General features: G+C 41.9%; 1 protein-coding gene across 3 annotated transcripts in view; it reads right to left on the bottom strand.

The window, feature by feature from the left end:
- hip1 (huntingtin interacting protein 1) overlaps positions 1-27,444 on the bottom strand; it is a 46,730-nt gene extending 19,286 nt beyond the window's left edge. For 2 of the 3 annotated variants that reach the window (XR_006378569.1, XM_044202394.1), the window contains exons 1-9: positions 27,079-27,444; positions 7,695-7,758; positions 6,591-6,733; positions 6,250-6,306; positions 4,436-4,516; positions 2,476-2,552; positions 1,823-1,884; positions 478-618; positions 49-106 (exon numbers count right to left, since the gene is read on the bottom strand). Coding sequence is in view for 2 of the 3 variants with exons in the window: in XM_044202394.1 (XP_044058329.1) it covers positions 49-106; positions 478-618; positions 1,823-1,884; positions 2,476-2,552; positions 4,436-4,516; positions 6,250-6,306; positions 6,591-6,733; positions 7,695-7,758; positions 27,079-27,195 (800 nt within the window). In the remaining variant the exon portion in view is untranslated. Of the gene's footprint in view, positions 1-48; positions 107-477; positions 619-1,822; positions 1,885-2,475; positions 2,553-4,435; positions 4,517-6,249; positions 6,307-6,590; positions 6,734-7,694; positions 7,759-19,761; positions 20,304-27,078 lie in introns of those variants that run through there. The other variant, XM_044202395.1, reaches the window with a different exon arrangement.

Genomic DNA, 27,444 nt, shown 5'->3' with positions numbered 1-27,444 from the left:
TGACAGACTGTTTCTGCCAGCGTGTGCGACCGCAAGTGAACTTCATACTTCTTAAACTGTTCCTGGAAGCGATCTCTGTGGCCCTGGAGAGTGTCTGCTGGAAGGCCTGCAAGCACACACAAAACCCAAACACGTCAGTGCTACAACACCAAAAGTCTGAGTTTAAACTCTAATTCACACCTGTTAACAAGTTCATTTTAGCGTGACAACTCAACTGATGACCACTGATTTCACAACTGAAAAAGTTGTGTTGTATGTGAATTATTATAATAGGTGGCATTTCCCTTTAACTTGAAGTCAATACATGCAAATCACCAAGACTGGAATTAACAAGGTTTTCCAGTCACTGCAGAAATATTGCAAAAATGCAACAACAAAATATATGTAAATATGTGTCATTGAGCAACCTTTACTGTGTGCTATTTCTACTGAGTCTGTAGTTGTGCAGTTTGACCAACAGAGGTGTGTGTCACTCACAGGAGTGCAGCTTAAACAGCAGCTTGACGTTGTAGTCATACAGGTGGCTGCAGTCAAGGATGACTTGGATGAGGGGGGCCAGGCGACACTGGCCCGCCGCCGTCACCGACACCGACCGAGACATGTCTAGAGAGCTGAATACTGGGAGGGGAGAGAAAAATACGTACCCGATCAAAAGATGCATTCACAAGATCAATACACGCTCACGCAGACTGGTGTGAACCCATCAGGCATCATTACAAACACAGCAGGAGTCACCACACACTCACACATGCACACATCAGTGATTATTAATGCAAACACACAGAGAGAGACAGATGTGCACAATCATGAATTTTTCATGAATCAATCAACTCGTGCTGCTGCGCTCTCTATTCATTTCACTGCCTCAGCCACTAAAATCAACTAATAAAATGGTTGAAAGCAACCCACAGCTCACTCGTTTTTATTGAAAAAGGCAGGGAAAAAAAGGTTGGAGCAGCAACCTGAACACTAACGGGATTGTCTGACTCCCTCTCTGCCTCCATCATTATGCCCCTCTTTCATTTCCCTGCCACCCTGCTCACACCACCCCCAAAACCAGGCGCTGAGAGCCTCTGTGCACTGCAGAGGTGTGGTTTCCTGCACAGCTACAACACACACACACACACACACACACACACACACACACACACACACACACACACACACACACACACACACACACACACACACACACACACACACACCTTAGGCCTGGCCTCTTTACCCCTGGATGACGAGATGCTTTTAAAATACACCAGACCAGAGGAGGAAGCTGACAAGGGCTTTGACATTTGGGCGTGAGGTAACACAGACTCTGATGTGTTGTGGATTTAAAAAAAATAAATAAATCAATAAAAAATCATATGAGGAAAAGTTGCTTGTTTTGTCCTGAACACTAATGTAGAGACATGGTTTTCTCTAGAAAGAGGAAGAGCAGGAGGAGGCGTAATTTCCTCCTGTTCATTTGTGAATAGGAGCGCACAGGTTTTCATTTCTTCTGTGCTCCTGGTCACATCCCAGCAGTCTATTTTTGGTCCTGTCCATACTTTAAGAGACATTAACCCAGGATGACTCACCAAGACAACAAAAGGGCAACGGTATAGTATGTAAGCACTTATTGTGTTGTAGCAGACTGAGTCAGATGAGGTGAGATGACAGATATCATCCGCAGTGTCTATTTCTGTGCACCATTATGTATAGTACATTCAGACTGCGTCTGTATGTCTGTCAAAATGCAGACGTCATCAATCTGTGTGTTTGTGTGTGTCAGATAAGTACAGCTGGAAGCACAGAGCATACAAGTCAGACCAGAATAGCTTACCACCCAGGAAGAGGTTGAGCTCACACTCCAGGTAGTCAAACATCTCAACGGTCAACTGGAAGCTAAAGAGGGGAGATACACAAAGAGAGGTTACATGCGTTCAGGAAACACACACAGGTCTGTTTTCATTGTATCACCCTGGTAAACTCTGATCGGGGAGTGTAAGATTCACACGGATGTAATTCCTCTCTCTCACATGCCAACGTCACTATTGCTTCAGACAAAAATGGATTTCTGGCCAGTCTCATGATTTTCCAAAGTGCTTTCCTGTTTTTTCCTCAACTCAAGAACATTACTTTAAAATAACTGGACCATTTCCTTCTTGCATTCTGATTGGTTGAGTCATGGTCAAAGCTGGAGTAAAACACCCCAAATAACACACACCTGTTTTCTTTTACTAACTTGTGCTAAACAACACCTCTCGACTGTTCTAAAATGATCACAATGAATAATTGTGGCTTATTCATGTATGAATCATGATTAAACTACTCATCCAATATAATAATATTATTTCACACTTTCAACACAGTTTGAGAAATAATACTGATGATGATACTCATCAATATCTGGATCCTGGGGCCTGACCAGCACAGCAGTCCTGCTCAACAACAACCACAATAACAACAGGCGGAGCAGCGACACGCCGCACTCACAAGTTGTTGACGTCGTTCTCTCCCGCCTCCTCAAGCTGTCTGTTTGACATCTGCAGGTTGCCGGGGAAACGAGGGTTCTGAAAGAAAAGACAACGAGCAAGAGGAAGCTTTAAGCCGTCCCAACGTCCATCTGAGACGAACACACGACCATTTACAGGCAGAATCTGATGTTTATAACCATTAACATGGTGATAAAACTGGTCTTTAGCTAATTAAAAAAACATGGTTGTTTGCCAGGCAGTTTGGCCGGTACATTCACAAGTAAGTACTGTACTTAACTACACATTTAAGGTACTTGTACTTTACCTGAGTATTTCCATTTCATTACATTTTCAATGCAGGTACTGTATTGGTTGAATCTTTATATTGCAGTATTGCTAGTTTTACTTAAACCTGCAATAATTGATTTTTCGGGCCACTTGGGAGCAGCAGGAACAAGTTGTGAACACAACATTGACATATTATCACCTGATATATGGTGAACTTATTTACACATCCAGCAGTTATTATAATTATAAATAGAATTTATTTTGAGTCGTGTTTCTGGCCACCTGATGAAGGTTAGTCTAATACTCACACTCTTTTAGCTCTGCTTTTGGTCTCCACCAACTCCTCAGAATAATATCTGGTTCTTTAAGTGCTAAATGCTCCACTATGTTCACCAGCTAGTAGCTAACTTTGTCTGTCTGCTGTTTGGTGCTGGACAGCTAGTGTACAGTAGGTATTTAGAGTTTTTAATAGGCCAAAAACAACACTGATGAGAGTGGCAAGAGCGAACCAAAACAGTGGGCCAGAAAACCAAAAACAATTAGATAAAAGTCAATACAAAGCTCTGTAGAGCTGATGGGAACTGCAGAGTCCTTCATTACTATGAACTACCCCTTTCACATACAAGTAATCATGTGATCTATTGAAAATATTGATTTGAGCAGCTTTAAGTAAAGGATCTGAATACTTCCTCCGCCACTGCTGGCTGGTAAGTTTTTGAGATGAAACCCTTTGAATTCCTCGGGTAACTGTATTACTATTAACTTGTTTGGACTTTGACTGCTCCTGAGATATTCTTTGATTTTGTCTCACTAGTTGAAACAAAACCCTGGATCTGAATCAAGCAGCTTGTTACGCTGCATTTACATAAAACTGCAGCACCAAAATCTGTGAAAACTGTTCCTGTTTCTCTGCTGCCTGGAAGGTTAACTAGACACAAATTAGTTTAGTGAAATTTCCTCGTGGTGAGCAGGTGTGAGGACTCCAAAGAACATTTTACACATCACCTCATTCTGTTGAGAAAACAATGCTAAAATAAGGTAAGGCACCATATTTCTATGGAAACAGGCACATATGCAGTAGATAGTGATTATTTATCAAGTGAGAATTATCCAGGAAGATATCCTTTTTAGTTCACCAGCTCATTGCTTTGTTAAAAGTTAATATGAGACTGTGTTTATAGGAGCTGATTGTTGATTAATTGTCCTTTATCCAGTGTGTGATGAGAGAATCTGTATTTTCTTTTCTGTGAGCTCAGTGGTTATTTTAGAGATTAACCTGCACGCTGATGTATGAGCAAGTATAACGACAAAATTAGCAAATACAGGGGACAGAGAGGGGAAAAAAAAGTTGATCAATGGCTTTCTCCACCAAAGTGTCACATTAGTCCTTTGAAGTTACATCTTGCCAAACTGTCCTCACCCTTAGGTGAGAATTAGCCTTCAGCAGAGCAAAAACTAACCACATTTTCATTTGATAGCATCAACACTGTCTCATTTGTCCCTGCACCGCTCTGCTGTCTCATAAAAGGGCTATATTACAGATTCTTGAGAGGCCATTAGTGTAAAAGCCAGAATTTTCTATGAAGCCCCCACCCCGCAGAGACACACTTGCACTAAAAGGAGAGTCTGAGACAAAGATAATGAGTGACGAGGGAGACTGGCGCTGGGTTTTATAGGCCAGGCAAACTCACTTTGATGTGAAACTCCATTTTGGTGATGAGCAGTTTGAGGTAGATGCTGCACAGCTTCCCATAGCCTTCACTCAGGTGACCCTGGGGGAGAGCGAAAGAGAGGGAAGAGAGACATTAAAAGAAAGAGGAGAGACATGATCAAAGGTAGAAAATAATATTTTTCCCTCCTGGAAGACGTGCAGGTTTTGCTGGTGAAAGAACTCTGAGGAAGCAAATCATTTGGTGTTTTGAGGAAATTCATTGTGGCACTTTGGCTGAAGGCAGCACACAATAAACATGAAAAGAGTGAGCAAAGGCTGAGCACAAGGCCATTTTCATACTGTGGGGCTAAACTATACCACAGCAGCCAAAATAACCTTTCTGAAAAACACTATAAACCAGCTGACTTTTGGAGTAGGTTCAGTTCAGTTCACTCTGTGTGAAAATGTCCCTGGTCTAAGAGTGTGGACAAAGTTGAATAGAGTAGCGATTTGGCCAATTGCTTTTCACTTCCTTTTCCCTTGAGCCTGGGAGTGCGGTTGGTGATGACACAACAGGAAAGAGAGGCCATGACCCTGGTCACAGGGACCACACTTCCTGTATCCTCCTGCCTAGTGACATCAGCAAAAACTGAGTAATAAACACACAAAAAGTAAATCCAGGAATACAGAACAGAACAGGCTCTCCACCCAAGCCAATGTTGCTTAAGACAAAACTGAAGAGTGAATGTTCAGATTCTGTGGCTTAATGGAGTACAGTCCAAGTTTACACAATAAACCACATGTCTGTGAAGAGACTTGTACTCACTTAGATCAATGCAAGTGTTGTCATCTTTCCACATAATGTTCACTTTTTTGCTCTGGCACCTCAAAAAACAGGTTAGATTCCCCACAGAGAAGCTAGCGGACTAGCTTATTTAACATTATTGTCTGCTAGCCACAACATGTGGCTGGCAAGCGATGTGTTGTGAGCTTTGACAATTACACTTGGCATGTTTTACATGGCCTTGTCCATCACGGGCCACAATGTCTGTCACTCAGACAGCAGCAGACTGACTGGAAGAAATCATGTGATCTGATGACTGTAACAAGGAGGACAGTTTGTGGCTGTACTCTAATGCTAATAAACACAACACAAGCTTCCTAAAATTACAATTCTCGTTATTTTTAAGGGTAAATCAACAAAAGTGGCTGCTGCACACTCCCATCGTGATGTCAGAAAAGGTGGTTTCCAGCTGCTGTCAAAAGCCCCTCTCGGAAAAGACTGGGGGGGGGTGGAGGGTAATGTAGAAGCAGCGTAGCGATTTCTGGCACAACTTCACCTACTTCTTCATACTACAAGTGTTGCTGGAGTTTTTGACCTCTTCGGGGAGGAGGGTAGTGAAATACTTCCCCTCCTCCCTCGTAATAAAAGTTGTCATTCCTGGAGACATTTTAGCCACTGCCAAATTACAGGAGCTGGTTCTGTAATAGACAATGATATGCTGCAGGAAAACCATGTGACCTACATCACCTATGGACTTTAAATATTAGTATTATCTACCAGTAATTATGTAGCTTCAATTCAATTATTAACATAGTTACAACTACTTAAATGTCTCTTTCTAAATGTTGATTCGTTTTTACTATACGAAAAGGATTGGTATCTGCAACAGTGGGTAATACATGTAGCTCTCTACATATAAAATCTGTCTATTATTTATCCATGTTTAATTTTTTTTAATTCAAAATACAGAGTCACCAGTAGAGAAGATCAAATATGGCATAAAGGCGTACTCCTTAGACTTGTGACTGCGTGCTGTGACCACATTAATATAATAAACTCTGTGTCCTTACCCACATCCTGCTCATATCAGTTAGATCAGCCTTGTTCCTCATGGAGTCCTTTATCACCTGGAGGGTCAGCAGAGGAGACAAGAGAGGAAGGGGACCAAGCCAGGGAGAAGAGTTAATATAACAGATGAGGTGTGACATAAACTGAATAATGAATTAATCATTAGCAGAAGTGTTGAGTATTACGTTTTCTGCGGGTGGCTGACTTTTAACACAACTCTTCTCCATTTACAAGGCGATCACACAGTTTTCCAAACAGTTACTAGACAGAGACAAAGCTACAGTGGACCAGATAAGAGGTCAGATCAATGGTTATGGTGTTACAGGACGCCATCTTTACGTACATTCGGATGGCCGTCTCGCAGCAGCTTGTGGAAGACGTGGCAGAACTTCCAGCAGAGCACCGCGTTGCTGGAGAGAGGAAGCCGGTTGACCGCTGCCCAGAATGTGTGGGCGCCTTTCTCATGATGGGTCCCCAAGATGCAGGGTGACGGGGACAGTCAAGGATCACTGGGTTATAGTGCATGACACCTTTTGTGTGGCATTAGTCTGGCTCATGACCAATGTTACATGTGACTCTTTTCTTGTTTTTTTAGTTCTCTTCCTTCCTTTAGCAGGGACGTCACTCTGATACACTTAAAAAGCATCCTTTTAATTTATTTAATTTTTTTATAAATCTTTACCAATCTTCATACAGAAAACCCATATCCCAAGATCCGTTTAAACTGAATTTTTATGGGACTTTTATGTCCCCACATGGCCAAAATTTGTTGTTTCTCTTGGTAAAAGAGTCACTGATTACCACACTTTAAATTAAGTCTTCTTACAACATTGACAGCTCAGACTTTGCTTTTGGTAATTGAAAATAAAGACAAAAACCACAAATGAGCTACAAAAGTCTGCACTCCTAAGTAAAATGTAATTATTAATAATTAAATGTGGTTAAACTACAGAGTGTTTGCACAGCAGATGGTGTTTTTAAAAGCCAAATTGCATGTTTTTAATATTGAAAAATATAAATACAAATAATTTCCCCAATCTCTTTTGAAAAGTTAAAACCCAAAAATAATGAGCCCTTGATATTTTGTATTTAGTTCTTCCTCCCCCTGGGATTTTGGATGACTGTTTTGCCCTTTTAAATGGGAGAAAACTCAAAAATAGCACTCCCCTATGTATGTGCAGCTTTGTGTTTTGTTTCACACATGACTAAATTAGCTCTGCAGCAGGGCCACGTGTAGATGATGGGGTTACACTAAGTTTGTCGTTTTGATCTTGCACTAACTTAACCCTCCAGCCATGGAGGAATGGCTAAACACACACACACACACACACACACACACACACACACACACACAGAAATCAGGAAAAACACTTCTTCTCCTCACACACACACACACACACACACACACACACACACACACACACACACACAGACAATATGAGGATATTCCTGGCATGCTTCTCTTTGACAGCGACCTCCTGTGTGTTGATGGCCTTATTGATGCTGACAGCCTGTGAAGAGGAGGAAAGGGAAGGGCAGAGGAGAAAAATGGAGAACACAAATCAGCCCACAGCATTTTTCACACCGCTTACAGAAAAAACAAAACATAAAAACCTTCAAGTGTCAAGTGTTTCATTTTAAAACTTGACACCGTGCCACCTTTCAGAAAGTTGCTTTTTCCTTTTCTAACCACCTGGGGAATGAGAAGCAGCCAAGTTTTTAGTAAAGGGTGATTGACCCATTTTCTGCAGAGTTGGTATTCAAGGCAGGAGCTGAGAAGCCTGAGCTCCTCTCTGCTTTTGAGGAGCTCTACAGAGGCAAACACCTGTCTCATCAAGTGACACATATGTCATCACATCTCTCTTAACATGTCCCACATGTAAAACACAGTCACTACCTTAAATTAGGGAGAAGCGAGAGCATATAAGTGCATGTAAGAGGACAGGGGGCAAAATAGTGTATCTGATTTCTCTTCTTATGCTCCCACAAAGAAAACTTCCTGTTTCTGGCTGAATCGTAGGGATTTTGGATCATGAAATATATAGAAAAGAATAGAAAAAATTGTGTATATTGTCTCTATGGAGAGTGGACAGAAAACCATCACTGAAACAAACAGACCTGAGCCATTTCCATTTGCCAGAAGCCTGCATTCACATTTCCGACAAATCAATCCTTGGTAAACACAGCTAACATTAGGACTGTGAGCAGGCAGGCTAAATGAGATAGCACCAACAATTACTCACGTGTGGGTGATTAGGGAAGTATCTGTCTGTGCTGTGAAATCTACTGAGGAATGTTGGCCAGGCAAAAACTGAACCCCCTCAAACTTCAGCTCAAATTAAAGTATCATCTAACTCGTCTGACAGAAGCACTAGAGAAATGTCACCACTTTTCAGTTATATATGCATCCTGCAGACAGACTCACTTAAGGATTCATACTGACATGCACAGTCTGACAGCAGTTATGACTATTACAGAGTTGTTGCGGTAGCAGTGTTTGATATTAACAGGCTAAAATACAACCACCAGTAGTTTTGATGGTAGTGTTAGCTGCTGCAGAGTTGGAAGTGCTGACAGTGATTCCCCTAAGTACACATTAGTGATAGTTGTTGGTTACAAGCCACAGTCTTTTTATCTTTTGGTGAAGTTTACTCATTAGATAGAAAGAAAACGCCATCTGTCTGGTATATCATAAAACAAGACTTTAAGAGTCTATAGCTATGCTAGCAGCTTCGTGAGGCTGCACTTGTAATATGACAATGCTAACATGCTGATGTTTAGCAGGTATAATGTTTACCGTGTTAAACCATTTTAGCTTTAGTGTGTTAGGATGCTAACATTTGCTTTTAAGTACAGCTGAGGGTGATGACAATGTCATTAGTTTTGCTGGTATTTGGTCATAAACCAAAGTATTGGACAAATTGAAATTCTGACCTGATGATGGCGCTAGATGAAACATTAAAAGAGTACTCCACCTATTTATCATTGCACTCCTATAACATCGTCAGACTCCCAACGGACAGTTATAAAACCAGAGTTATTGCCTTTTTTATTCCACACATTCTTCTTCCTTGTCAAAACCTGGCACCTACATTACCCACAATGCAACTTGACCGCAGACAGTTTGTTCGGCGATTCGGATGTGTTACGCTAGTAGCAGCTAATGTAGCCTCGTGCTGCTAGCCTCAAGCAGAGATGAGGAGCGGGCTACAGAGGTCAGCTCAGCTCACTTCTTTTGAACTCCACACCAACAGATTTTTTTTTCCATTTTCAAACTTGTAGTCTTCAGACCCAACCGACGCTGACTCAGGTGACATCGCTTCAGGCAGTTTATCAGACTTCACACAGCTCCCTCGAGCAACAAAAGGCTTTATACAACTTTTTTCACATATGCAGTAGTCCTCCCCAACACCTTTAAAACAGACTTTGATGTGGAAAAATGGTTGAGTTCCCCTAAAAGGGGTCACCAAATTATTTCATATTTTCAAATTTAATGGAAATCCATCCAATAACTGTCAAGACATTTCACTAAAAACCAGAACTTTCATCGTCATGGAGGTACTGGAGTAAAAGTCAGGGGATCACCAAAGTCAGAAGGATTCATTCTCTGGGGACCATGAATGCAATCCATCCAACAGTTGTTAAGGTATTTCAGTCTGGATTAAAGTGGTGGACAAACCGACTGACAGACACAGCCCTCCGTAGATCCACACATGGCTAAAAACCCTGTACTTGTTGTTGTGTGATGCTTTTTCTTTATGTCCCATTAAGGTTATGTTAGGCAGCCAAACAGGAAAGCTGTATGATGAAATAAATATCAGAATGAGCCCACAAAATGTTCCTGCTATAAGTTCCAGGCCTGAAAATGTTTGAGAGTTTAAGCCATTTCAGATGGTTTTCAAAACAAGGTGTTCTGGGCAGCATCTGGCACACATATCACATTGCACATGAGAGGAAAATAAAATAAAACCAGGAAAATCATACATCTGAACTCCTCAACTCAAATCCTAGGCCTGAAATGCCAAAGGGCAAAAAAATAACCAAATATTCATTTTGTCACTATCGTTTGCGTGGTATCATGAACCGTGAGTGTGGTGGCTGGGGTCAGCAGAGGACGGGAGGCCTGTTTCATACAGTAATCTCACTTCCCACAGATGTCCTGAGTCTGCTCCTCCTCTTCCAGTATGTGAGCTGTCAGGACTGGAAGTTCACCACGAGGAATCATTGGAGGGCCAGGAGGGGTGGGGAGGGAAGGAGGCAGGAATGAAGGAGAGAAGAGGAGGGAGCATTGGTCTCTGTCAGTGTCACTAGGATGAGACAAACCCAACACACTCTGCTAAAATGATTTACATCTGCAACTGCAACCTTCTGTGCCCTTACAGCGAACAAACAAATATGCTACCAGGTGTTGCTGACTGTTTCGAATCTTAAATGTCTGGAAACTCAGTCTAGAGAATATTTCATTTATAACCACAATCCCATGAAATACACAGCTCGAAACAAACACTAAATTGGGATTTGAGGAAAACAATCTGGTTCAAAATTCAACTCCTGTCTTGCCTAAACAACAGCAGACAATAGACTGCATCCTCCACACACCGCAACTGTGTCATCTGAATGACATATCATCGCCAGCTCGAGCAAGTTGGCAAACACGAGTCTTGTGTTCACAAAAATCTAATTTACGAGTGAGTTTCAGGAGTGGTTCACTAAAGCAGAGGGAGTATGAGGGAAGGAGGAGGAATGTAGAGCTGGCTGCTGTTTAAACATCTCTGCCTTTAAATTCCACACCGTCTACCCGTCTGTGTTCTGGGCACGTAATCCCGCCGATGACGAGGAGACACCGCAGCGTGTCATAAAGATGATGACTGACCACGCTTCCACTCCTGTCATTAAACATGCACGACGTTGATTAAACATGAGCACTGGAGCTGCAAGTCCAACACCTGTCCTGTTGCATCAGCAGCAACAACCTGAGCCAAGACTGTGAGTGAGAGTGTGTGTGTGTGTGTGTGTGTCAGTACTATAAAAAGGTCAAACACAGCGGGGCTTACACTGTCCTGTGCAGAAGAATGCTGAAATAAGACTGTGGTCAAACCTACAGTCTGTTTCCTCTGATCAAGACCACGGGGGAAAGGTCACCGGGTTACATATGAGCATCTGCTTTGAAAGAAGTTACACTTCCTGTTTACAAATAAACTACAAATAAACACAAACTCACAAGTGGATGTTTATTGGACTTAGTTTTGATAAAATGTCATTTAACCACAATGGAAATTTTTGGGAGTTTTTAGCTAAATTTCTGTTATGTCTGTAACTACAGCCAAGAATGACAGACTTACTTTATCTCATCTTCATAGCAGGTAAGAATGCATGAAACAGCATTATTAATTAATTAATTTAAGCTAATGCCATCAGGACTGCGTTTCAGATGGTCTGTATGTCAAACAAACTCAACAGTCGCGGTATAAGAGAAACTACAGAAAGACTAAAAAGTGGAACTTGAGTTAAAACTATTTTGTCATACTACTATTTCATCACCATCACAGTCAACATTTAACACTGTGTTCCCACCTTGGTTCATTTGGTTCTGCCAAGCATGAAAAAGGGCTTTCTTTTTTAAGTCAATATGTGTTTTGATAAACCCATAAAACTGTACATCTTAGAGCTGGATCCTGCTATTATTGTTAAGTTTCATTCTCGCTGTTACTTCATTTCCACCACTAGCACATAAAGCTAGCCAGAGCTTTTTCAGTGCAAGGACTGTGCTTTTCAACTAAATAAATACTTTTACCCCCTCGACACTTGACTCTTTATCAGGGAGGTTATATTTCCAAAATCAAATTCAGTGTATAGCTTAGCCACAACATTTTGTTTAAACTCCGGCCACATCTGCCTCACATTAGCAAAGAGGGAAGTGACTGTGTGTCATTTCCTGCCCCTGTCCTGGTTGTTAATCTGTCAAAACAAATGTGACATTATCTTGTGTTGTCATCAGTACAAGAGTCACGCAGTAAAGATGACACTAGGCTTTAACTAAAACCTTTTTATTTTAGATATCAGCAGCTGTTGGATGTTAAAGTCACATTTAGAAGAAGAGAAGAAGAGCTTTGTTTCCTGCAATGTTGTCATTTCAACTCATTTCGCTTCCCCTTTTCTCTCCGTCACTCACACACAAAAAATCGAGGGATAATTGAGAAACTCCCAGTGCAACTGGTTCCCACATGAGGATGACCCAATTAGCCCACAGTGAGACTTTGTACTTTGTGTTTGGGCTGAATGAGAGTGCCAGCTGCCTGGGACTCCTGGCATTGGTTGCTGGCATTGATGCATCAATGGCCCATTAGCTCCTCGCAGTGCGGCCACGCAGACCAGCTGACAAAGTGAAACGATGAGAAATGAAATCGGAGGTGAGAGGAAAGTGATTATAGGATAAAGAGCAAAGATCAGCCCTGAGGGAGCCCTCCTTAAATTGGTTAATGTGGACAGAAACCTACGTCACTGCGTCCACAGGGGGGCCAACCTCAACTCCTTTCCCCTGAACTTCCTCCCTCACGCCTTCCTTTCATCCTTCCCTCACTTTCAACACTATAACCAAGAGTTATAATAAAGGTTCAATCAATGACTCGCCAACTGAACACAAACCTCCTTTTTGCATCTTTGTATCTATAGAAACATCTTCCCCCCCTCCACAGCTTTGCTTTCGAACAAAGTGTTATTGATACAGTGATGAAAGCATGTTAAGTTAAGCCTGGCAAGCTCCAATCAGCCCTTCTGTGGAAAGCAAGGCATTGATATGCTGATCGTAGCCTGGCAGTGTCCACTGGAGGGTCAGTGCACGGAGCCCAGAGAGAGGAAGCATCTTCTGCCTGCTAAATGAAACAGCTTCACTCATCGACTCGCCTCCCCACCCTCTGCCTCGCTTCCGAGCGACTCCTCTGACCGTTTCTAATGCATGCCGTGGCGATTCGATTTCCACGTTAGTCCTGGAGATATGTCATCGCATCACGGACGTGACGGTAGCAGAGAAAAGACAGCGCTCTCGGTTATTTTTGTCTCTTCTGTGGCCCATTTTATGTCAACATTAATGATGAGACAAACCCGCAGCCAATAGTGTTCAATCATGAGCAAATGACTGTGGAAAACCTCACCAGAGCCAAATGAAAGAGGGCAGAGTAAATTTGGAAACACTTGTTCTCACTGAATTTCAATTCTCATGGTCAAGGAGGCGGAGGAGGTATCCTTGTGTGACCTCGATGATTTAGTATGGGAGTGGAGTGATTAATCTTAGTTGCAGTACTATGATTATCTGACCCCAGTCATTTAGGTCTAAAAGGAGGAACAAACAGAGCTGGGAGCACCCATGATAGACATGTGCAGTCTTTGTAGCTTCACACATTTATCACATCATCATTTCTTACTGGCTCTTGTCTCAATCATCTTATCGAGAAAGACTCTGCAAACTCAGGTCCAATGCAAGTATTTAATCATAAAATCAAGTCAAATGTGTGATGAGTTTGACATGAGCTTCATGCTACAGATGGAGTTCAATGATCTACGTATTTAAGGGTACTGCACTTTGTAGGTTTTTCCACAGTGTTTTTGCAATATTTCCTTCCCTTGATTTATCTTCAGTTTTTGTGATTTGTTGTAACTGTGGGGAAACTTCTTCAAGCAAAAATGCATTTACTGGTTCCAGCTTCTAAAATGTGAGGTTTTGCTGTTTTTCTCTGACTCAGATAATTGTGAATTCAATATCTTTGGATTTTCTTTACTGTTGGTCAAATAAACAATTATTATTTGAAGATATCAAAAAAAAAAAGACAAAAAAGGTAAACAAACAAAAAGCCAGACAAAAGTAAAATTATAAAAGCATTTGCTTTTGAAATTCACAACCTTTACAGAATAAGGTAAGATGCAGGAAACTCAGTGACCTTTCAAAGTCCTTGTGGGGGTCCATGTCCTTATCCAGACCACTTAAAAATTGGTCTACAAATCTTGTCCTGTGACATTTCACAGACTAAATGATTTTTTGAGAAAATAATCCTCAGATTAAAGGATAACGAAAATAAACGTTAGTTGCAGCCCTAATTTGGACCTTGGGAACTACACGTGTGAACTGTATTTCCTGAGTGTACTTGAAAGAAAAAGCACAGGTGGGCACAAATATTGCACAAACATTACTTGATGCCATTATAAGCCCTGAGATTCCTTTTGTCAAGCACTTGCCCTGATGAAGACCTTCCTTATCAAAACTACATATTGTCTTTGAAAACTCACCAAAGCCAACTGGGGACAAGGACATGCAATTTTTCTTACTGTACGTGTACTTCACAGTCGTATCTGACTACTCCATCTGTCGATAAATAATTCCAATTCCACTTTTCCCATGCAACCGAGAACACATAAAAACACTTTTCACACTTGTTCTTGAGATTTTAGTATAAATGAATGGTGGTTTAGATGCCACATCATGGGGGAGACTTGTCTAGCTGCTGTACTGTGCAGGGGGACGGGTAAACAGCGAGGGGATGGAGGGAGGAATGAAAACAGGAAACATGCATGGCTGTCTGTGAATGCAGCAGCACTGTAATGTTGAGGTGCGGTGGTGGAGGCATGGTCATTGTGGCTGACGCAAAGGGGTTGGAGGTAGTGGTGGAGGAGGAGGTGGTGGTGTTTGGGAGGGGAGGCACAGGCACTCAGTCAGGCTTCCTGTCTTGGCACACCCTGCACTGCCCATTTCCTGCCTGCCTGCTGAAAAATGCCCAGCTCCACCCCCCTTCAGCTAAAAACCTTGCTCAGTCAACCCAGACAGCGCCTCAGACAGTCAGCCAGGCTGAACATTTCATCCTCTCACGTTTCCTGCCAGACTCTTCCAGGTGTCTTTCAAGGAAAACTAAGGTTTATAACAACTTGGGTTGTATTTTTGTAGCTCTGGCTATCAGTAATGAAAAAAATTGTACTTGCCAGTAAGTAAGTAAGTAATTGCTGAGATCTGGGAACAAGGTGACATTGCTTACTATGGCAGCAAACACAAGCAGATGATTATACATATTGTAAATAAGCCAAATGTTTGGCCAGATTATCTAAACCACGTTATTTAACTCTGTTTTGGTCTCTACCAACTCCTGAGAGAAATTTCAGGCTCTTTAGCTGCTAATTGCTTCACTTTGTTCACCAGCTAGTGGATAACTGTGACTGTCTGCCGTTTGCTGTTGAGCAGGTAGCGAACAATGAGTTTATCAGAGCTTTTTCACTGAAAACGCTTGCCTGCTGCTGCTGAAACAAGACTGGTGAGATTGAACCAAAACAGCAAAGCTGCAGGGCGTAAAACCAAAACAACAAGCTGAAAGAGGCTAAAATGATCCATAGAGCTGAGGGGAACTGCAGAGTCGGGTGATAACTCTGTGGGTTCATCATTACCAGCGACCCCTTTCACATACACATAGTAATTTCATCCAATTGTTAATATGAAAATATAGATTATAGCAGCTTTAATGTTTTCTGATTCAGTTCAAGGTTTGTTTACACCAGTAAGATACACAGGTGTAAAAGTATCAACAGTTGAGAAACACACAAACTGCTTATTTTTGATCCTGTGTGTGAATATACCTGTAATTTAATCCAATCACCAACTGGGTCTTTAATATAAGTATTTCTTGTGTACTTGGGTGGTATTTGGCTAAAAGGAAGGTTTGACAAACTAAAAATACATGCCTGTTTCCTCGAAAACTCCCCTCGCAGTTCAACATGCACAACCAAAGATAACTACTTGAAACCGAAAGCTAGCCTCACCACAGTGCGTTTCACACAAACACACGTCCTCCCTTACTGTGAAATGGCACTTTTAACAAACACATTCAAAAATCAGATAATAAATGGAAAAGTGTTTTGGGCCCAAACATTTTTCCAAAAGTAACTCCACCCGATTCCAAAGGTCACTCCTCTGAACAGAGCCCTCTGTGTTGCTTTTTTAAGGACCATTTTACGTGTTGCATCTGACATGAACATCCGCTCTCATACAACAGTCACTCCACACCTCTTGAAAAGGATGCTGGCTGGCACTGAGGAGAGGAAGGCAGTGGAAAAGATGGTCTTTTTTAGAACTGTGTAACATAGTTGTACAGGCCTCATTGGAGGGAACTGAGGCAGTCTGCGTATTGATCTGCACCGTTATCGACACAGTGAACAGAATCTGCATTGCAATTAATAATTCTGCTCATAAGTCATAAGCCCATCTGTGTTGCCTCAGCATCTATCTGCCTAATCACAATCAAGAGCAACATCACAAAGGCTGATGGGCTGAAATGAGTTATCAGTCCTGTACAAACAAGCCTCTCAGACTGTAACTGGGAGCTTGTTTGCCACAGAACGCACCGAGCGTCTTCTATCCCATTAATAACATAATAACAGGGCATTTGGTGATACAGATAAGCCCAATGGGATGACGCCGTCTCTTAAGAGCCCATTAAAAAGTATGAAAACAGAGCTTCAGGATATTTGGGAAGTGTGACCTCAGAGCATCGGGCTTCTGTTCCTGAGGGCAGAGGTGGAGGGCAGCAGCCGGTTAAAAGACACACACACATATGCTGAAGGACGGGCTCCAGCATAATTAAACTCTCAGGCCGACACCCCCATGGCAGGTTTATGAGCCTCTCCTAATAAGACGGCTTTCTGCAGCCTCGTGTGAAGGAGCCTCAGCTCTAAAGCCCAACCTTCTGCAGGACTGGTGATGTCATGACAACGCATTATAAAAGGAACATCTGTGCAGCTCCTCAGCCCACTTGCTTATTACTCCCCAACATTGAACACGCGTGAACATCACAGAGTTTGTGTGTGTGTGGGTGTATGTTTTCCTGAAGGACTTGATGATGGCTTATGTAGAGATCTGACACCAATTAAAAACGTCCCACAACAGTAAAATGCTCTTGTCAGTGGTTTCTTCTAAGCACCACAGTATGTTTGACTGGCAAGTGCCAACTCAGTTTGTTGTTTGTTCAAGAAATCTTTTGATGTGCATCGTTAGAGACTTCACTGAACTTATGTGGAGGCAAAAATAGACATGTCAGTCAGGAATGAGACAGTTGGCTCCTCCATACATACATGTGCTTTGAAATTTAGGCAGTTTATGGCACCTGAGAAATAATCTCTGCTCTTCATTGAGCCATATCTACTAATAAGACTAGATGTGCACAGTATCGTATTATAAATAATAATAATGTCGGATATTGCCCTGTTTTGATAAGTCGATGATACATTTGTTGATTAGAAATTAATTTTATTCATAGTAATGCATTTCTGTTTACTTGTTACATGTAGAGCTGAAACTAACGATTATTTTCATTATCAATTAACCTGCTGATTAAATTTCTCAATCTAAAATAATCATATTTTCCCAGAGCCCAAGGTGATGTCTTCAAATGGCTTGTTTTGTCCGACCAACAATCCAAAATTTAAAGATATTGATTTTACTATTATAGAAAACTTAGAAAACAGGCAATTAAATTCACATTTGACAAGCTGGAACCAGTTGTTGGCATTTTTGCATAAAGACAGGCTAAAATGATCAACTAATCATTCCAGCTCTGGTTACAAGCCAATTTTTAATGGGCTCAGTTAATATTTAACTCTCTATGCGTGTTTATAAAACTCTTCAAGATCAGCATAAAAATGCAAGTGGTGCATAACATGTAATTGCAATATCTTTGGTTGCATGCCATCCTCTTCCTCTCCTTCCTGTTTCAGATTGCTGACATTTGGAAACAGTGTATTACAATGTTTTGTAAGAAATCAGGACCCTTATGTGCAAGTACACACAGTACACCTAACGAGTAAACTCCGCTCGGTAAACTAGACACATGGGGCTACTGCAGGGAAATGAAAAACATCAGTATCAGCATCTACTGCGATGACACTGAAAATGATCGTTTATCTGACATCTGTCAAAATTTCAACTTTTTGCAACTACAAAACACGTAAATCTTTAATGCAATCAACTTCCTCAAAACTCCACTGTGCATCACCAACTTCTATGCAGTGTGGGAATGTGGAGTCTGCCTGCTGACAAGTCTTGCATCTGTCTGGACTTTGTTTTCATACCGCTGTGTCTCGCTACAATGCCAAACAGTCAAAACATGGTGGCAGAGAAAGGAGAACAGCCTTGAGGAATTCTATTAGACCCAAAATACTGAGCAGTTTCCCAAAAACATCAAGAGGTTTGTCTCAAATAACCTGTTAAGTGCAACTGAATGGAGATCCAGTAGAAGAGATTTTCCATCACTACACCTACGCCATGTCTGCGCTACGTGCCCTGGCTGACTTCACGTGGGCAGCTGAGATTTATTTCAGAGATCAGAGTGATTTTCCTGTTTGGATTTGGTGCCTCTCATACATTTGCTACTATCAATGCGGTACCATTTCTTTCATTGTTTCTCAAAGTATTTCCTTCGATACAAACTCAGAGGATTGTTGGAAAGAGGACTCTGGGTGTGCTTTCATCACCCACCCTCCCCCACACCTACACAAGGGCCAAAAGTACACCCATCCATCCATGGTGGCAGAGAAAGGCCGGTCTTGTTGCTTTGGCTTATGTGCACCTGCTCCAGTACACTCTGGACACTTGGAGCCTCTATCGCATCATTCACAGCACACAGAGTCAAAGGAAAATACAAGATGTCTGTTTAGCTTTCAGATATGTATATAAGTATATAAGCCCACACTGTTAAATAATGTTTATACTGTCCTGCTTGTGATAAAGACAACATACTATCTCACTTTAAATGTACATACCTAGTGTCTCTTTAATTTGTGTAACACACTGATAGTTACACAAAGACACACTGTTAGCTCTGTCTTTAGGGTTTGTTTACAACATAAGACATCAATACAATCTGTAATTGACATTCACGGCACATTTAAGCTGCGCTTTGCTGAACTTTGTCCACTAACCTGCAGCTGGAGACTGAACGAAAGAGACAGAAAGCTCTAGGCAACAAGAGGAGCACATCTCAGACATTTTCCTGTCTTGGACCCCAAAATAGACGTAATTAAAGCTGCAAAGCCTCATGTGTTAAAGCCCTGTCCTCATTATAGGATTGGTTTATCCGCCTTGTTTAACAGTCTTTCTACAGTGCAAGTAAAGAGAAACCTATGATCTGAGTGTCTGATTATTTCCACTAAATTTAAACGGATTTAAACTGTTCTTCCATTTAGCTGAGACCCTGTGGACCCCAGTTAAGGACCCTGTGTCCCTGTTTTCAACTCAGACCTTCATGCCTTCTTCTCCACAACAAAAAACAAACTTCCCACTGGCCACATTTAGATGCACATTTTAAACAACAAACCCCTGCTTGCACTGAGCATAACTTGCATGTATTCGCGCAAACAGCCCGTGTGTGTGTGCAGCAGGACTTCTTGGACACCACCCCCACCTCCAAAAAACATGCAAAGCCTCCGCGTATCTGTAGCTGATTTAAAATATAAGAAAGAAAACAAATGGGTTCTTCAGCACTTACAATTTTACTGAGATCCATGATCGTCCCCCAAAGCGGTGAGTGAGGATCCTTGGAACCGGAGAGGAGGTCCGCTGGCTTTATCCTACCGCGGAGTAATTAGTAACGGGAAGGCGATTGAGGCAACAAATGCATTTGGGAGGAGAAGGTGGGGGGGGAGGTGGAGCGGGCCCTTAGCTCAACATGTGTCCCGATTTGGTATTAAAATGCTCCCCTATGCTTCCCTCCTTCCGCGTCCCTTCTGATTTTCTCTTCGAGCCCTACGTGCTCCCTTATCGGCGAGGACTTCCAGCATCCGACCGCCGAGAAGCCGAAGCTGTCTGGGAGGACAAACACAAGAGGACTACCGCTGATAACACCCGCACATTTCACCGCCGCTCCACATTACAAAAAACAAAAATCACCCTGCCTGTATGTATCAGCCCACATAGCGGCTAAGAGCAAGGCAGTAGACGACCTTTATTTTGCAAATAGCCCGCTCTCTTGTTAGACAATAGTAGCATGGAGCCTGCAGAGTGGGATGGCTCAAACCCGGTGGTTCCCAAGCTGGGGTTCAGGAACCGCCGGGGGTCCTGTTAGAGGGGAGGTGAGGGGGGCGGGGTGTGTGCAGGAAATGAGAAAACAGCTGAGTTTCCACTGTTGCTGCATTCATTAGGAGGCAGCATGGTTACAAAACATTTTATCTATTGATTGGTTCACCTTACCTGTAGCATAAGACAAAAGACAAAAAAAAAGGGACAAAAGTCTTCTAAGAGGATGCTCCTCAGGGTGATGATGTCAATGATTAATGTGAAAGAAAAAGGTGTGGAGACCCCTTCGCCTCCTGTGAATCCTGCTCAGTGTGCTCCCCCCAAACACAACAACACCACCACCACATACACAAAATAAGACCATAACCACAGAATGGCTATTGTTATAACACCACTAGAAACATACTGATTTAAAAAACATGACATGTTTTAGTAAGCACACATTTGTTTGTTTTTTTAAAGGGATGAGGCCTGTTTCAGATGTGGATTACCTTCAGGTCTTATTGAAGGGGGGTGTGTGTGTGCGCGTGTGTGCAGTGATATTATACTTATGGAAAACACATGAAGCGTCCACCATGAGGCAATTCTAAGTAACTGATGCCCCCATCTGGTTTCTCCGAGACTGTCAACCACAATATTCTGTCTTCAAGGCAAATACAGCTGTGTTTGTGTTTAATGTGAGCCTGGTGCATATAGTAAGTACATGTTTTAGAATAGAGGTTTTTCACAGAGGACATTTTGACATGTCACAGTAGGAAAAGCACAGGTGTAAATGATCAAATGAATGAATTAATAGCTGAATGCCAATTTAACTGACAGAGCCATCATTAATGTTTTTATTAGAAAACTGGTAAATTTAAGTTTAAAATCTATCCTAACACAAATTATATCATATTCATGATTGTAATAAATAAATAAATAAATAAATACACCAACTACAGTTGTTTCCCAATATAGCTGGAGTCCTATCCTGGCATTTTTGTTTTCCAGTTTCATTACAACCTATACAAAAGAAGACACTTATGTATTCACTGACTTAGTAGGTAAATAGACAAAGGTATATGTGCCAGAGCTGTTGTACTGGATTGTATTAGATTGTATAGGTGTACCTAATAAAGTGGTATGTATATATAGTGTATGTTCACATCAAGTGGTACTGATGTGTAATATACTGTATTTGTGAGACTTTAATGCCATGTTACAGCAGCAATTTGGTACATCATGTTTAACATTTCAGTGTTAATATGATAAACCAATCAGACTTTTAAGTCAAGGATTATAGGGCTTTAAAGATCCAATATTATTATTGTTATAGCGCTACTCTTGTCATGTAGATCTCACCAGAAACAATAAGCCCACAAGGGCCATCTTTAAATCCAGGCCACTGAAGGCTTCTCTATTATATCTCTACATTATACCTCCAGGCTGCTCAACATAAACCGTCAGTCTCCAGACAATGCCAGCCCCCCCCCCCCTCGAGTCTCTTCACTTCCTGGTACGGCGTGGGCCCTTCGTTGTGAGGGCAGCCTCACAGAGCATTTCTCACATACAGCAGTCCCACTCTGTCTCTGCCTGGCTTTTCACTCAGCCACCCAAAACCTCTTCCCCTTTTTATACAAGTTTACCAACCTGGAATAAAAAGGACATATCTGAGTTTGATTTCTTGTCTTAACCCAGGTGCTTAAAATATTAAAATAAACAAATAGGTGAAAATGAATGCTGATGAGTGGTGTAAAATTTAATAAAAGCAGACTGTTCGTTTTGATCTGTCAGTGTCCATTATGTGTCATCTCCTCATCACCAAGTTTCTATTCCAATTAGTTTCTCAAAATCAAGTTAAGCATTAATGACACGGAGTATCTTCCTTCCTAAATGATTACAGATTTATAGGCTGAAGGACAAGATGAGATCACAAAAAAGTTGATGAAGATCCAATTAAGTTGCCCATTTCTTCACGTCTTCACGTAATGGTGACATCATATAACCTAAATGCCTCTTTATGTTGCTTTATTTAAAAGCAACAGAATAATGTAAGGCCTGATAAAAATTGAGAAATCTGAGAAATCTGTCAGTCATCTTTTTGATGACTGACTCTTGATGTTGAATTATACTTTCTCTATTAGGTAAAACTTTAAAAAGGTAGTTGTAGTGATAAAAGTGATCCGCACTAATGTCCTTTGAATCATTTCTGTGTTGAGCAAACGGGCTAAAACTTGAGCACAGGGGTTAAAGTCCTCTAATGTAGTAGTCTCCGCCCCTCACTCAAGACTGACTCTGAGGTTACAACATGTAGTTTTTTAGGCTGACTGTAAGTGCAAAATGCCACATTTCTACCATCTGTATATGCTATAGGAGTCTTAAATCAGACTTGAAGCAGGTATGCAGAGAATGTTTAGGCTCAGACATCCATCAGACTACAAGACAATGGAAGTCCTGCTTGTGTCCTTTGTGCTTATTTTAGCCATAAATAAGCTTTCCCTTTCCTATTGACATGTTGTATAAATTAACAGTAATCCATGTGAGTTGGCATGGTCGGTACTAGGGCTGGGCAATAATTATTGTTTAGCAACTTTTAGTGGATTCATAACCTGATTATATGGTGATATCATGTTAATCATTCTGCAAACCTCTGTTGTGCAAATTAATAATTACAGCAAGTAATCAAAAACTTATTTAGCTAAAGTTTTGTTTGACATAAATGAAGAGTTTTGTCTGATGTAATGTAGAACAGCAGGACGCAGTTAATTGCATTGAACATCAGTTTGATTACTTTATATGAGATTCTTTTGCCATAACTGATATCAGAAAATATGCATATTAATATAATTTTTATTTCAACCATATCACCCAGCCTTGTGAAGAATGTATTCTGTGGACTGTATTGTATTCGGATGATTATTTAAAATGAGGCCACACGCTTACACCGATTATGTAGGTTTCAGTCTGACTTTTGACCTCTGCTTCGTGTGAAACAAAAAGCAACACTGCATCTCTGTCTCTCTCCCTTTCCGCTTTACTGTGCTGTAAAACACAGAAGAGAACTCCAAAACAATCTGTAAATCAAAGCCATTGTTAATGCCGCCAGGAACTCATCGGTGCACTTTGTTCCACTTACTGACCTGTCACTCATGTCCAGCTCTATTATTCTACAGCCAGTCAGTGCAATGAGGCCACAAACCACCGCCTGCTGTTTCTGCTGCCTCAGTGCTTTTAATGGTCTCGCTTTCATGCTTGCATGCTTGTCTGTGTGTGTACTGCATGTATGCGGATATCCCTCCATAACTTCCCTGCATTTTGAATTGCAGGATGTAAAAGAAGCAAAGGAAGACTCAAGACAATGAGCGATGGAGGGGAGAACAAGGCAACCAGAAAGACAAAAGACAGAGGAGAAAGAGAGGCAGAGAGACAGGGTGATTAAAAAATTCTTGTCTACGTCCGCCCTGCTGAGTCCTGCTTGTGCCCGAGGGCCACGGCCCTGCTCCTCCCCTGAATTCCACAGCTGCCAGGGCACCAAACAGCACTAAAAGAGGGTGCAGGGCAGGGGGCGAGGGGCGTCCAGTAGTGCAGGTCCACGCATAGTGTACACCAGTGATTCTCACCCAGCAGTACTTGTGCACCAGGGGGTACTTCTGCAGTTGCCAGGAGGTATGTGAGAAGATTATGGAGGAGCTAACTAGCTAATCAACTAATTTGATAAAAACATATACAGTATATATTCACAAAGAGTCCGCTGTAACACCTGAACACCATGTGTTGCAATTGAGAGTGCGTAAAAACTAGTTAGCAGGTGAGCAGAGCAGTTGGAACAGTTAGCTAAAAGTAATGGATAAACAGTCGAAATGGTCAGCTAAAAATAATGGATAAACGGTGGAAATAGCTAAAAGTAATGGATTAACAGTTGAAATAGCTAAAGCTAATGGATACATGGTTGGAAAGCCCAGCTTCTGCTACTCCAAGTGGTAGTAGAACAAATGCAAACTTGACCAAACCAACCATAATATTGACAGTTCAGTTAAGCAGGAAAAGCTGGAACACTGCTGTACACATTCACACCAAGAGCCAAAACACACATGCACTCAAATACAGGAGTGAACTCCGTGTGGACAAGTAAAGGAGAAGGAGAAGGCTGGCAGCCAGTCTAATTTTAAGGCCTTCATTATGTTGTGTGGTGTCACTTAGGGCTCACGCTGCATGTCCCAGCTGAGGAACTGGTGCCCCAGAAGTTTTCCACAAGCACTAATTATGGTTGATATGGTCCAGAGATTACTACCTACACCAGCTTTCAAATGAAAAACCTCTTCTGGCCTCTGACAGCTGGGAGACTTTGTTCCAACCCAGGACAGAGTTGGCATCTCTGACATTTTGGAGCCTTAAAATAAAGACTTTAAAATATGTAGTGTTCAGCACTAACTTGTTATTTACTCGTTGTTTTTTCTTATTGCTATTGAGAACACAATAGAACACAAAACCAAAACATCCAATGACGTTCGAGACAAACACACGAAAGATTAAATCCCCTCCTAAACGCTAAATTAAAGAGTCAGCTGCTATTATGAGGCGAAACATGTCATTAAAAGCAAGCACTGTGTGCTATCTGGCTGCCCTGTTTCGTTCTTTTTATAACCCAGTGTGGACACTATGACAGAGAGGATTTTGAACACACCCTGGTTGTTTACCCAACGCACCAGAGAGATAGGCAAGCACTTCTCAGAATCAGCGTTTTATACAACTATGGCTTTAAAGCGAAGGTAGGCACTGTATGCAGTGCTCACTGCACATATTCACACATAACTGTAGAATATTGAATTCAGGTCGCATGTTGAATGTCATACTGTATAATCTACTGTTCACCCTTTGTATTGTCATACTGCTGACAGTCATCTCTCTACACAAATTTCTCTACACGCATTGCACATGATTATAAAAAGTCATTCTGTGGTTAACACACACACATTTAACACATTTACATAGCAACAAACTTCAACAACTCAAAAAAGTTGCTGACTTGTCTCAGTCTTCTGTCACAATAATATGGAAGAGCTTCATATTTAACATGGGCTTATTAATGTAAACATTAAGCTTTCACCAAGTGGGTAAAAAGAGATGGCTGGAAATCAAAGACAGACAGGCAGACAGACAGATATGTGGACAGACAGGAGGTGAAAGCCAGACACTCAGCAGATTTAGGCAGCTTTAGAGCACAACAGATCAGATGAGATTATCTCTCGCTGATCCCCTGTAAAGTAGACAGCAGATTCATTGATTCCTGCACCGCCTGCCACAGCTCTGGATCCCCAGTCAAAAATCAACCACGAGGGGGAAAAAAGAAACACAAACAGCAAGACTTTACTATCAAATTCTAATCAGTGATTTCAAAACTGTAAAAACTCTGGAAGAAATACCATTACTATCAAGAACAAAACAGCTGAATGTGTCATGCTGTGGTCTAGACATGTTGGAACACAGATATCTAATAGCAAATCAAACTTGTGCTTGTTTCATCTTGCATGAATATTTTCACTGCTGGTCAACTTTGCAGATAACTGAGAGCTTTAATGCACAAAACTGTCAGAGCAGGGCAAAAACCCCATACTCCATTCAGACACATTTGCCACAACAACACACGTTACCACAACTCCATGCAATGACAAGGCATGGGAAGAAGCTATGGGCATGTATCATGTTGTGATGCTGAGACTCTTTTGCCTTGACACACCTCCAGAGGGTGGCTCTCAGGAGCCTGACAGTGACCTAGTGACCAGGCTTGGCTTGGGACACATAAAGCCATGCATGCGTCTCTCCCAGCCTCTAATCCAAGCTGATTCTGTCCTGGATGGGAGAGACGTGTGGGGAGGGGGGTCAAACTGTACGCGACCATCCAGACGCAGAATTGCCAAATACCTGCTGTGTGAACATTTAGGCTGTGTTGACTGTACTGTCCAGTTTAGCAGCTGCTGTAAATGGGAGACGCACGTTGCAGCAGTACCACGGCAGTTTGGCTGCCTTGATTCATCTGACCTACTTTCCCCCCCCCCTTCCCCTCCCCTGTTCCTGGTCTGGGGGAGAGGGGAGGGGAGACCACCAGGCAGGAAGCAGCAGGCTCCACAGCAGCAGCCTACATGCAAAGCTAGATGTAGCTCTTGAAGCTATACACAGCGTTCGTTATTCATCAGCAGCCATAATGTAATAATAAACATAAAGAAAAAAACATTTGGCCCTTTTCTCACTTTACACCTCATCATCATCATCATCATCACTGGTCCTGAAGGCATACAGAAGGCAATGACAGCCTGTCATACATGACACAGCTCCACAGAGCTTTCTTTCTGTCTGGTTTATCCTACAGATAGGCTAAACAGTACTGTTATCTGAATTCAAAAGGCCATTGACCTACATTTCAACAGCTCTTTTGTTGTAGAGTGGACTCATTGGTATATCTCTGCTGATCACAGACATCAGGGAAAGAAACACTGGGAAAATCCACAATATGCATATAGTATATAAAGGTATAAACGAAGTATAAAAGCTGGAGGAATCACTTAAATATGTCAAAAATATAAATATAAAAATATGATTGCTGTGTGTCATTTCTTTATGGATCCTGAACTCACTTCAGACAAAATCTCACACTGCATACTTCAATGTAGGAGCTGAAAGCTCAAACATCCTAGCAGGACTATTATCCTCCCACCTTATAAAGCGGCTCTCAGCCACCACCTTCATCCCACGCTTTCAGGAAAATAATGTTATTACATTAATGTGACCCTCCTCCCCGCCCTCTGCTCCATACCTGCCCCCTCTCAAAGTTTTCCTTCTCCAGCTCCAGGCTGTTGGCCCCTCCAGTCCGTCGGATCACTTTGGGGATAGCGTTGGGTACTTGCTGCATGGAGCTTTTCACTCGATCCATTGTCGTCTGGGTTTCACAGCAGCGAAAGAAAACAAAACTAACTTTCAGCCGATAAACAGGCTAGAGTGTAAAAAATTAAAATTAAAAAATTAAAGCTGCACCAACTATGGCGGGCAACCGCCCATGCTGTGCTGGACTCGTCGCCCGTTCACTGGATCATTTGGCCTCTCTGTCCACCACCCCAGTCAATGACAGGAGCAAGCTGAACAGCACCAGAGTAAAGTGAGACAAGAGGAAGATGGCACTTCC

Source organism: Siniperca chuatsi, linkage group LG7 (genome assembly GCF_020085105.1).
Source record: "Siniperca chuatsi isolate FFG_IHB_CAS linkage group LG7, ASM2008510v1, whole genome shotgun sequence".
In the NCBI taxonomy this organism is placed as follows: domain Eukaryota; kingdom Metazoa; phylum Chordata; class Actinopteri; order Centrarchiformes; family Sinipercidae; genus Siniperca; species Siniperca chuatsi.
This window is presented reverse-complemented; position numbering and strand designations above follow the sequence as displayed.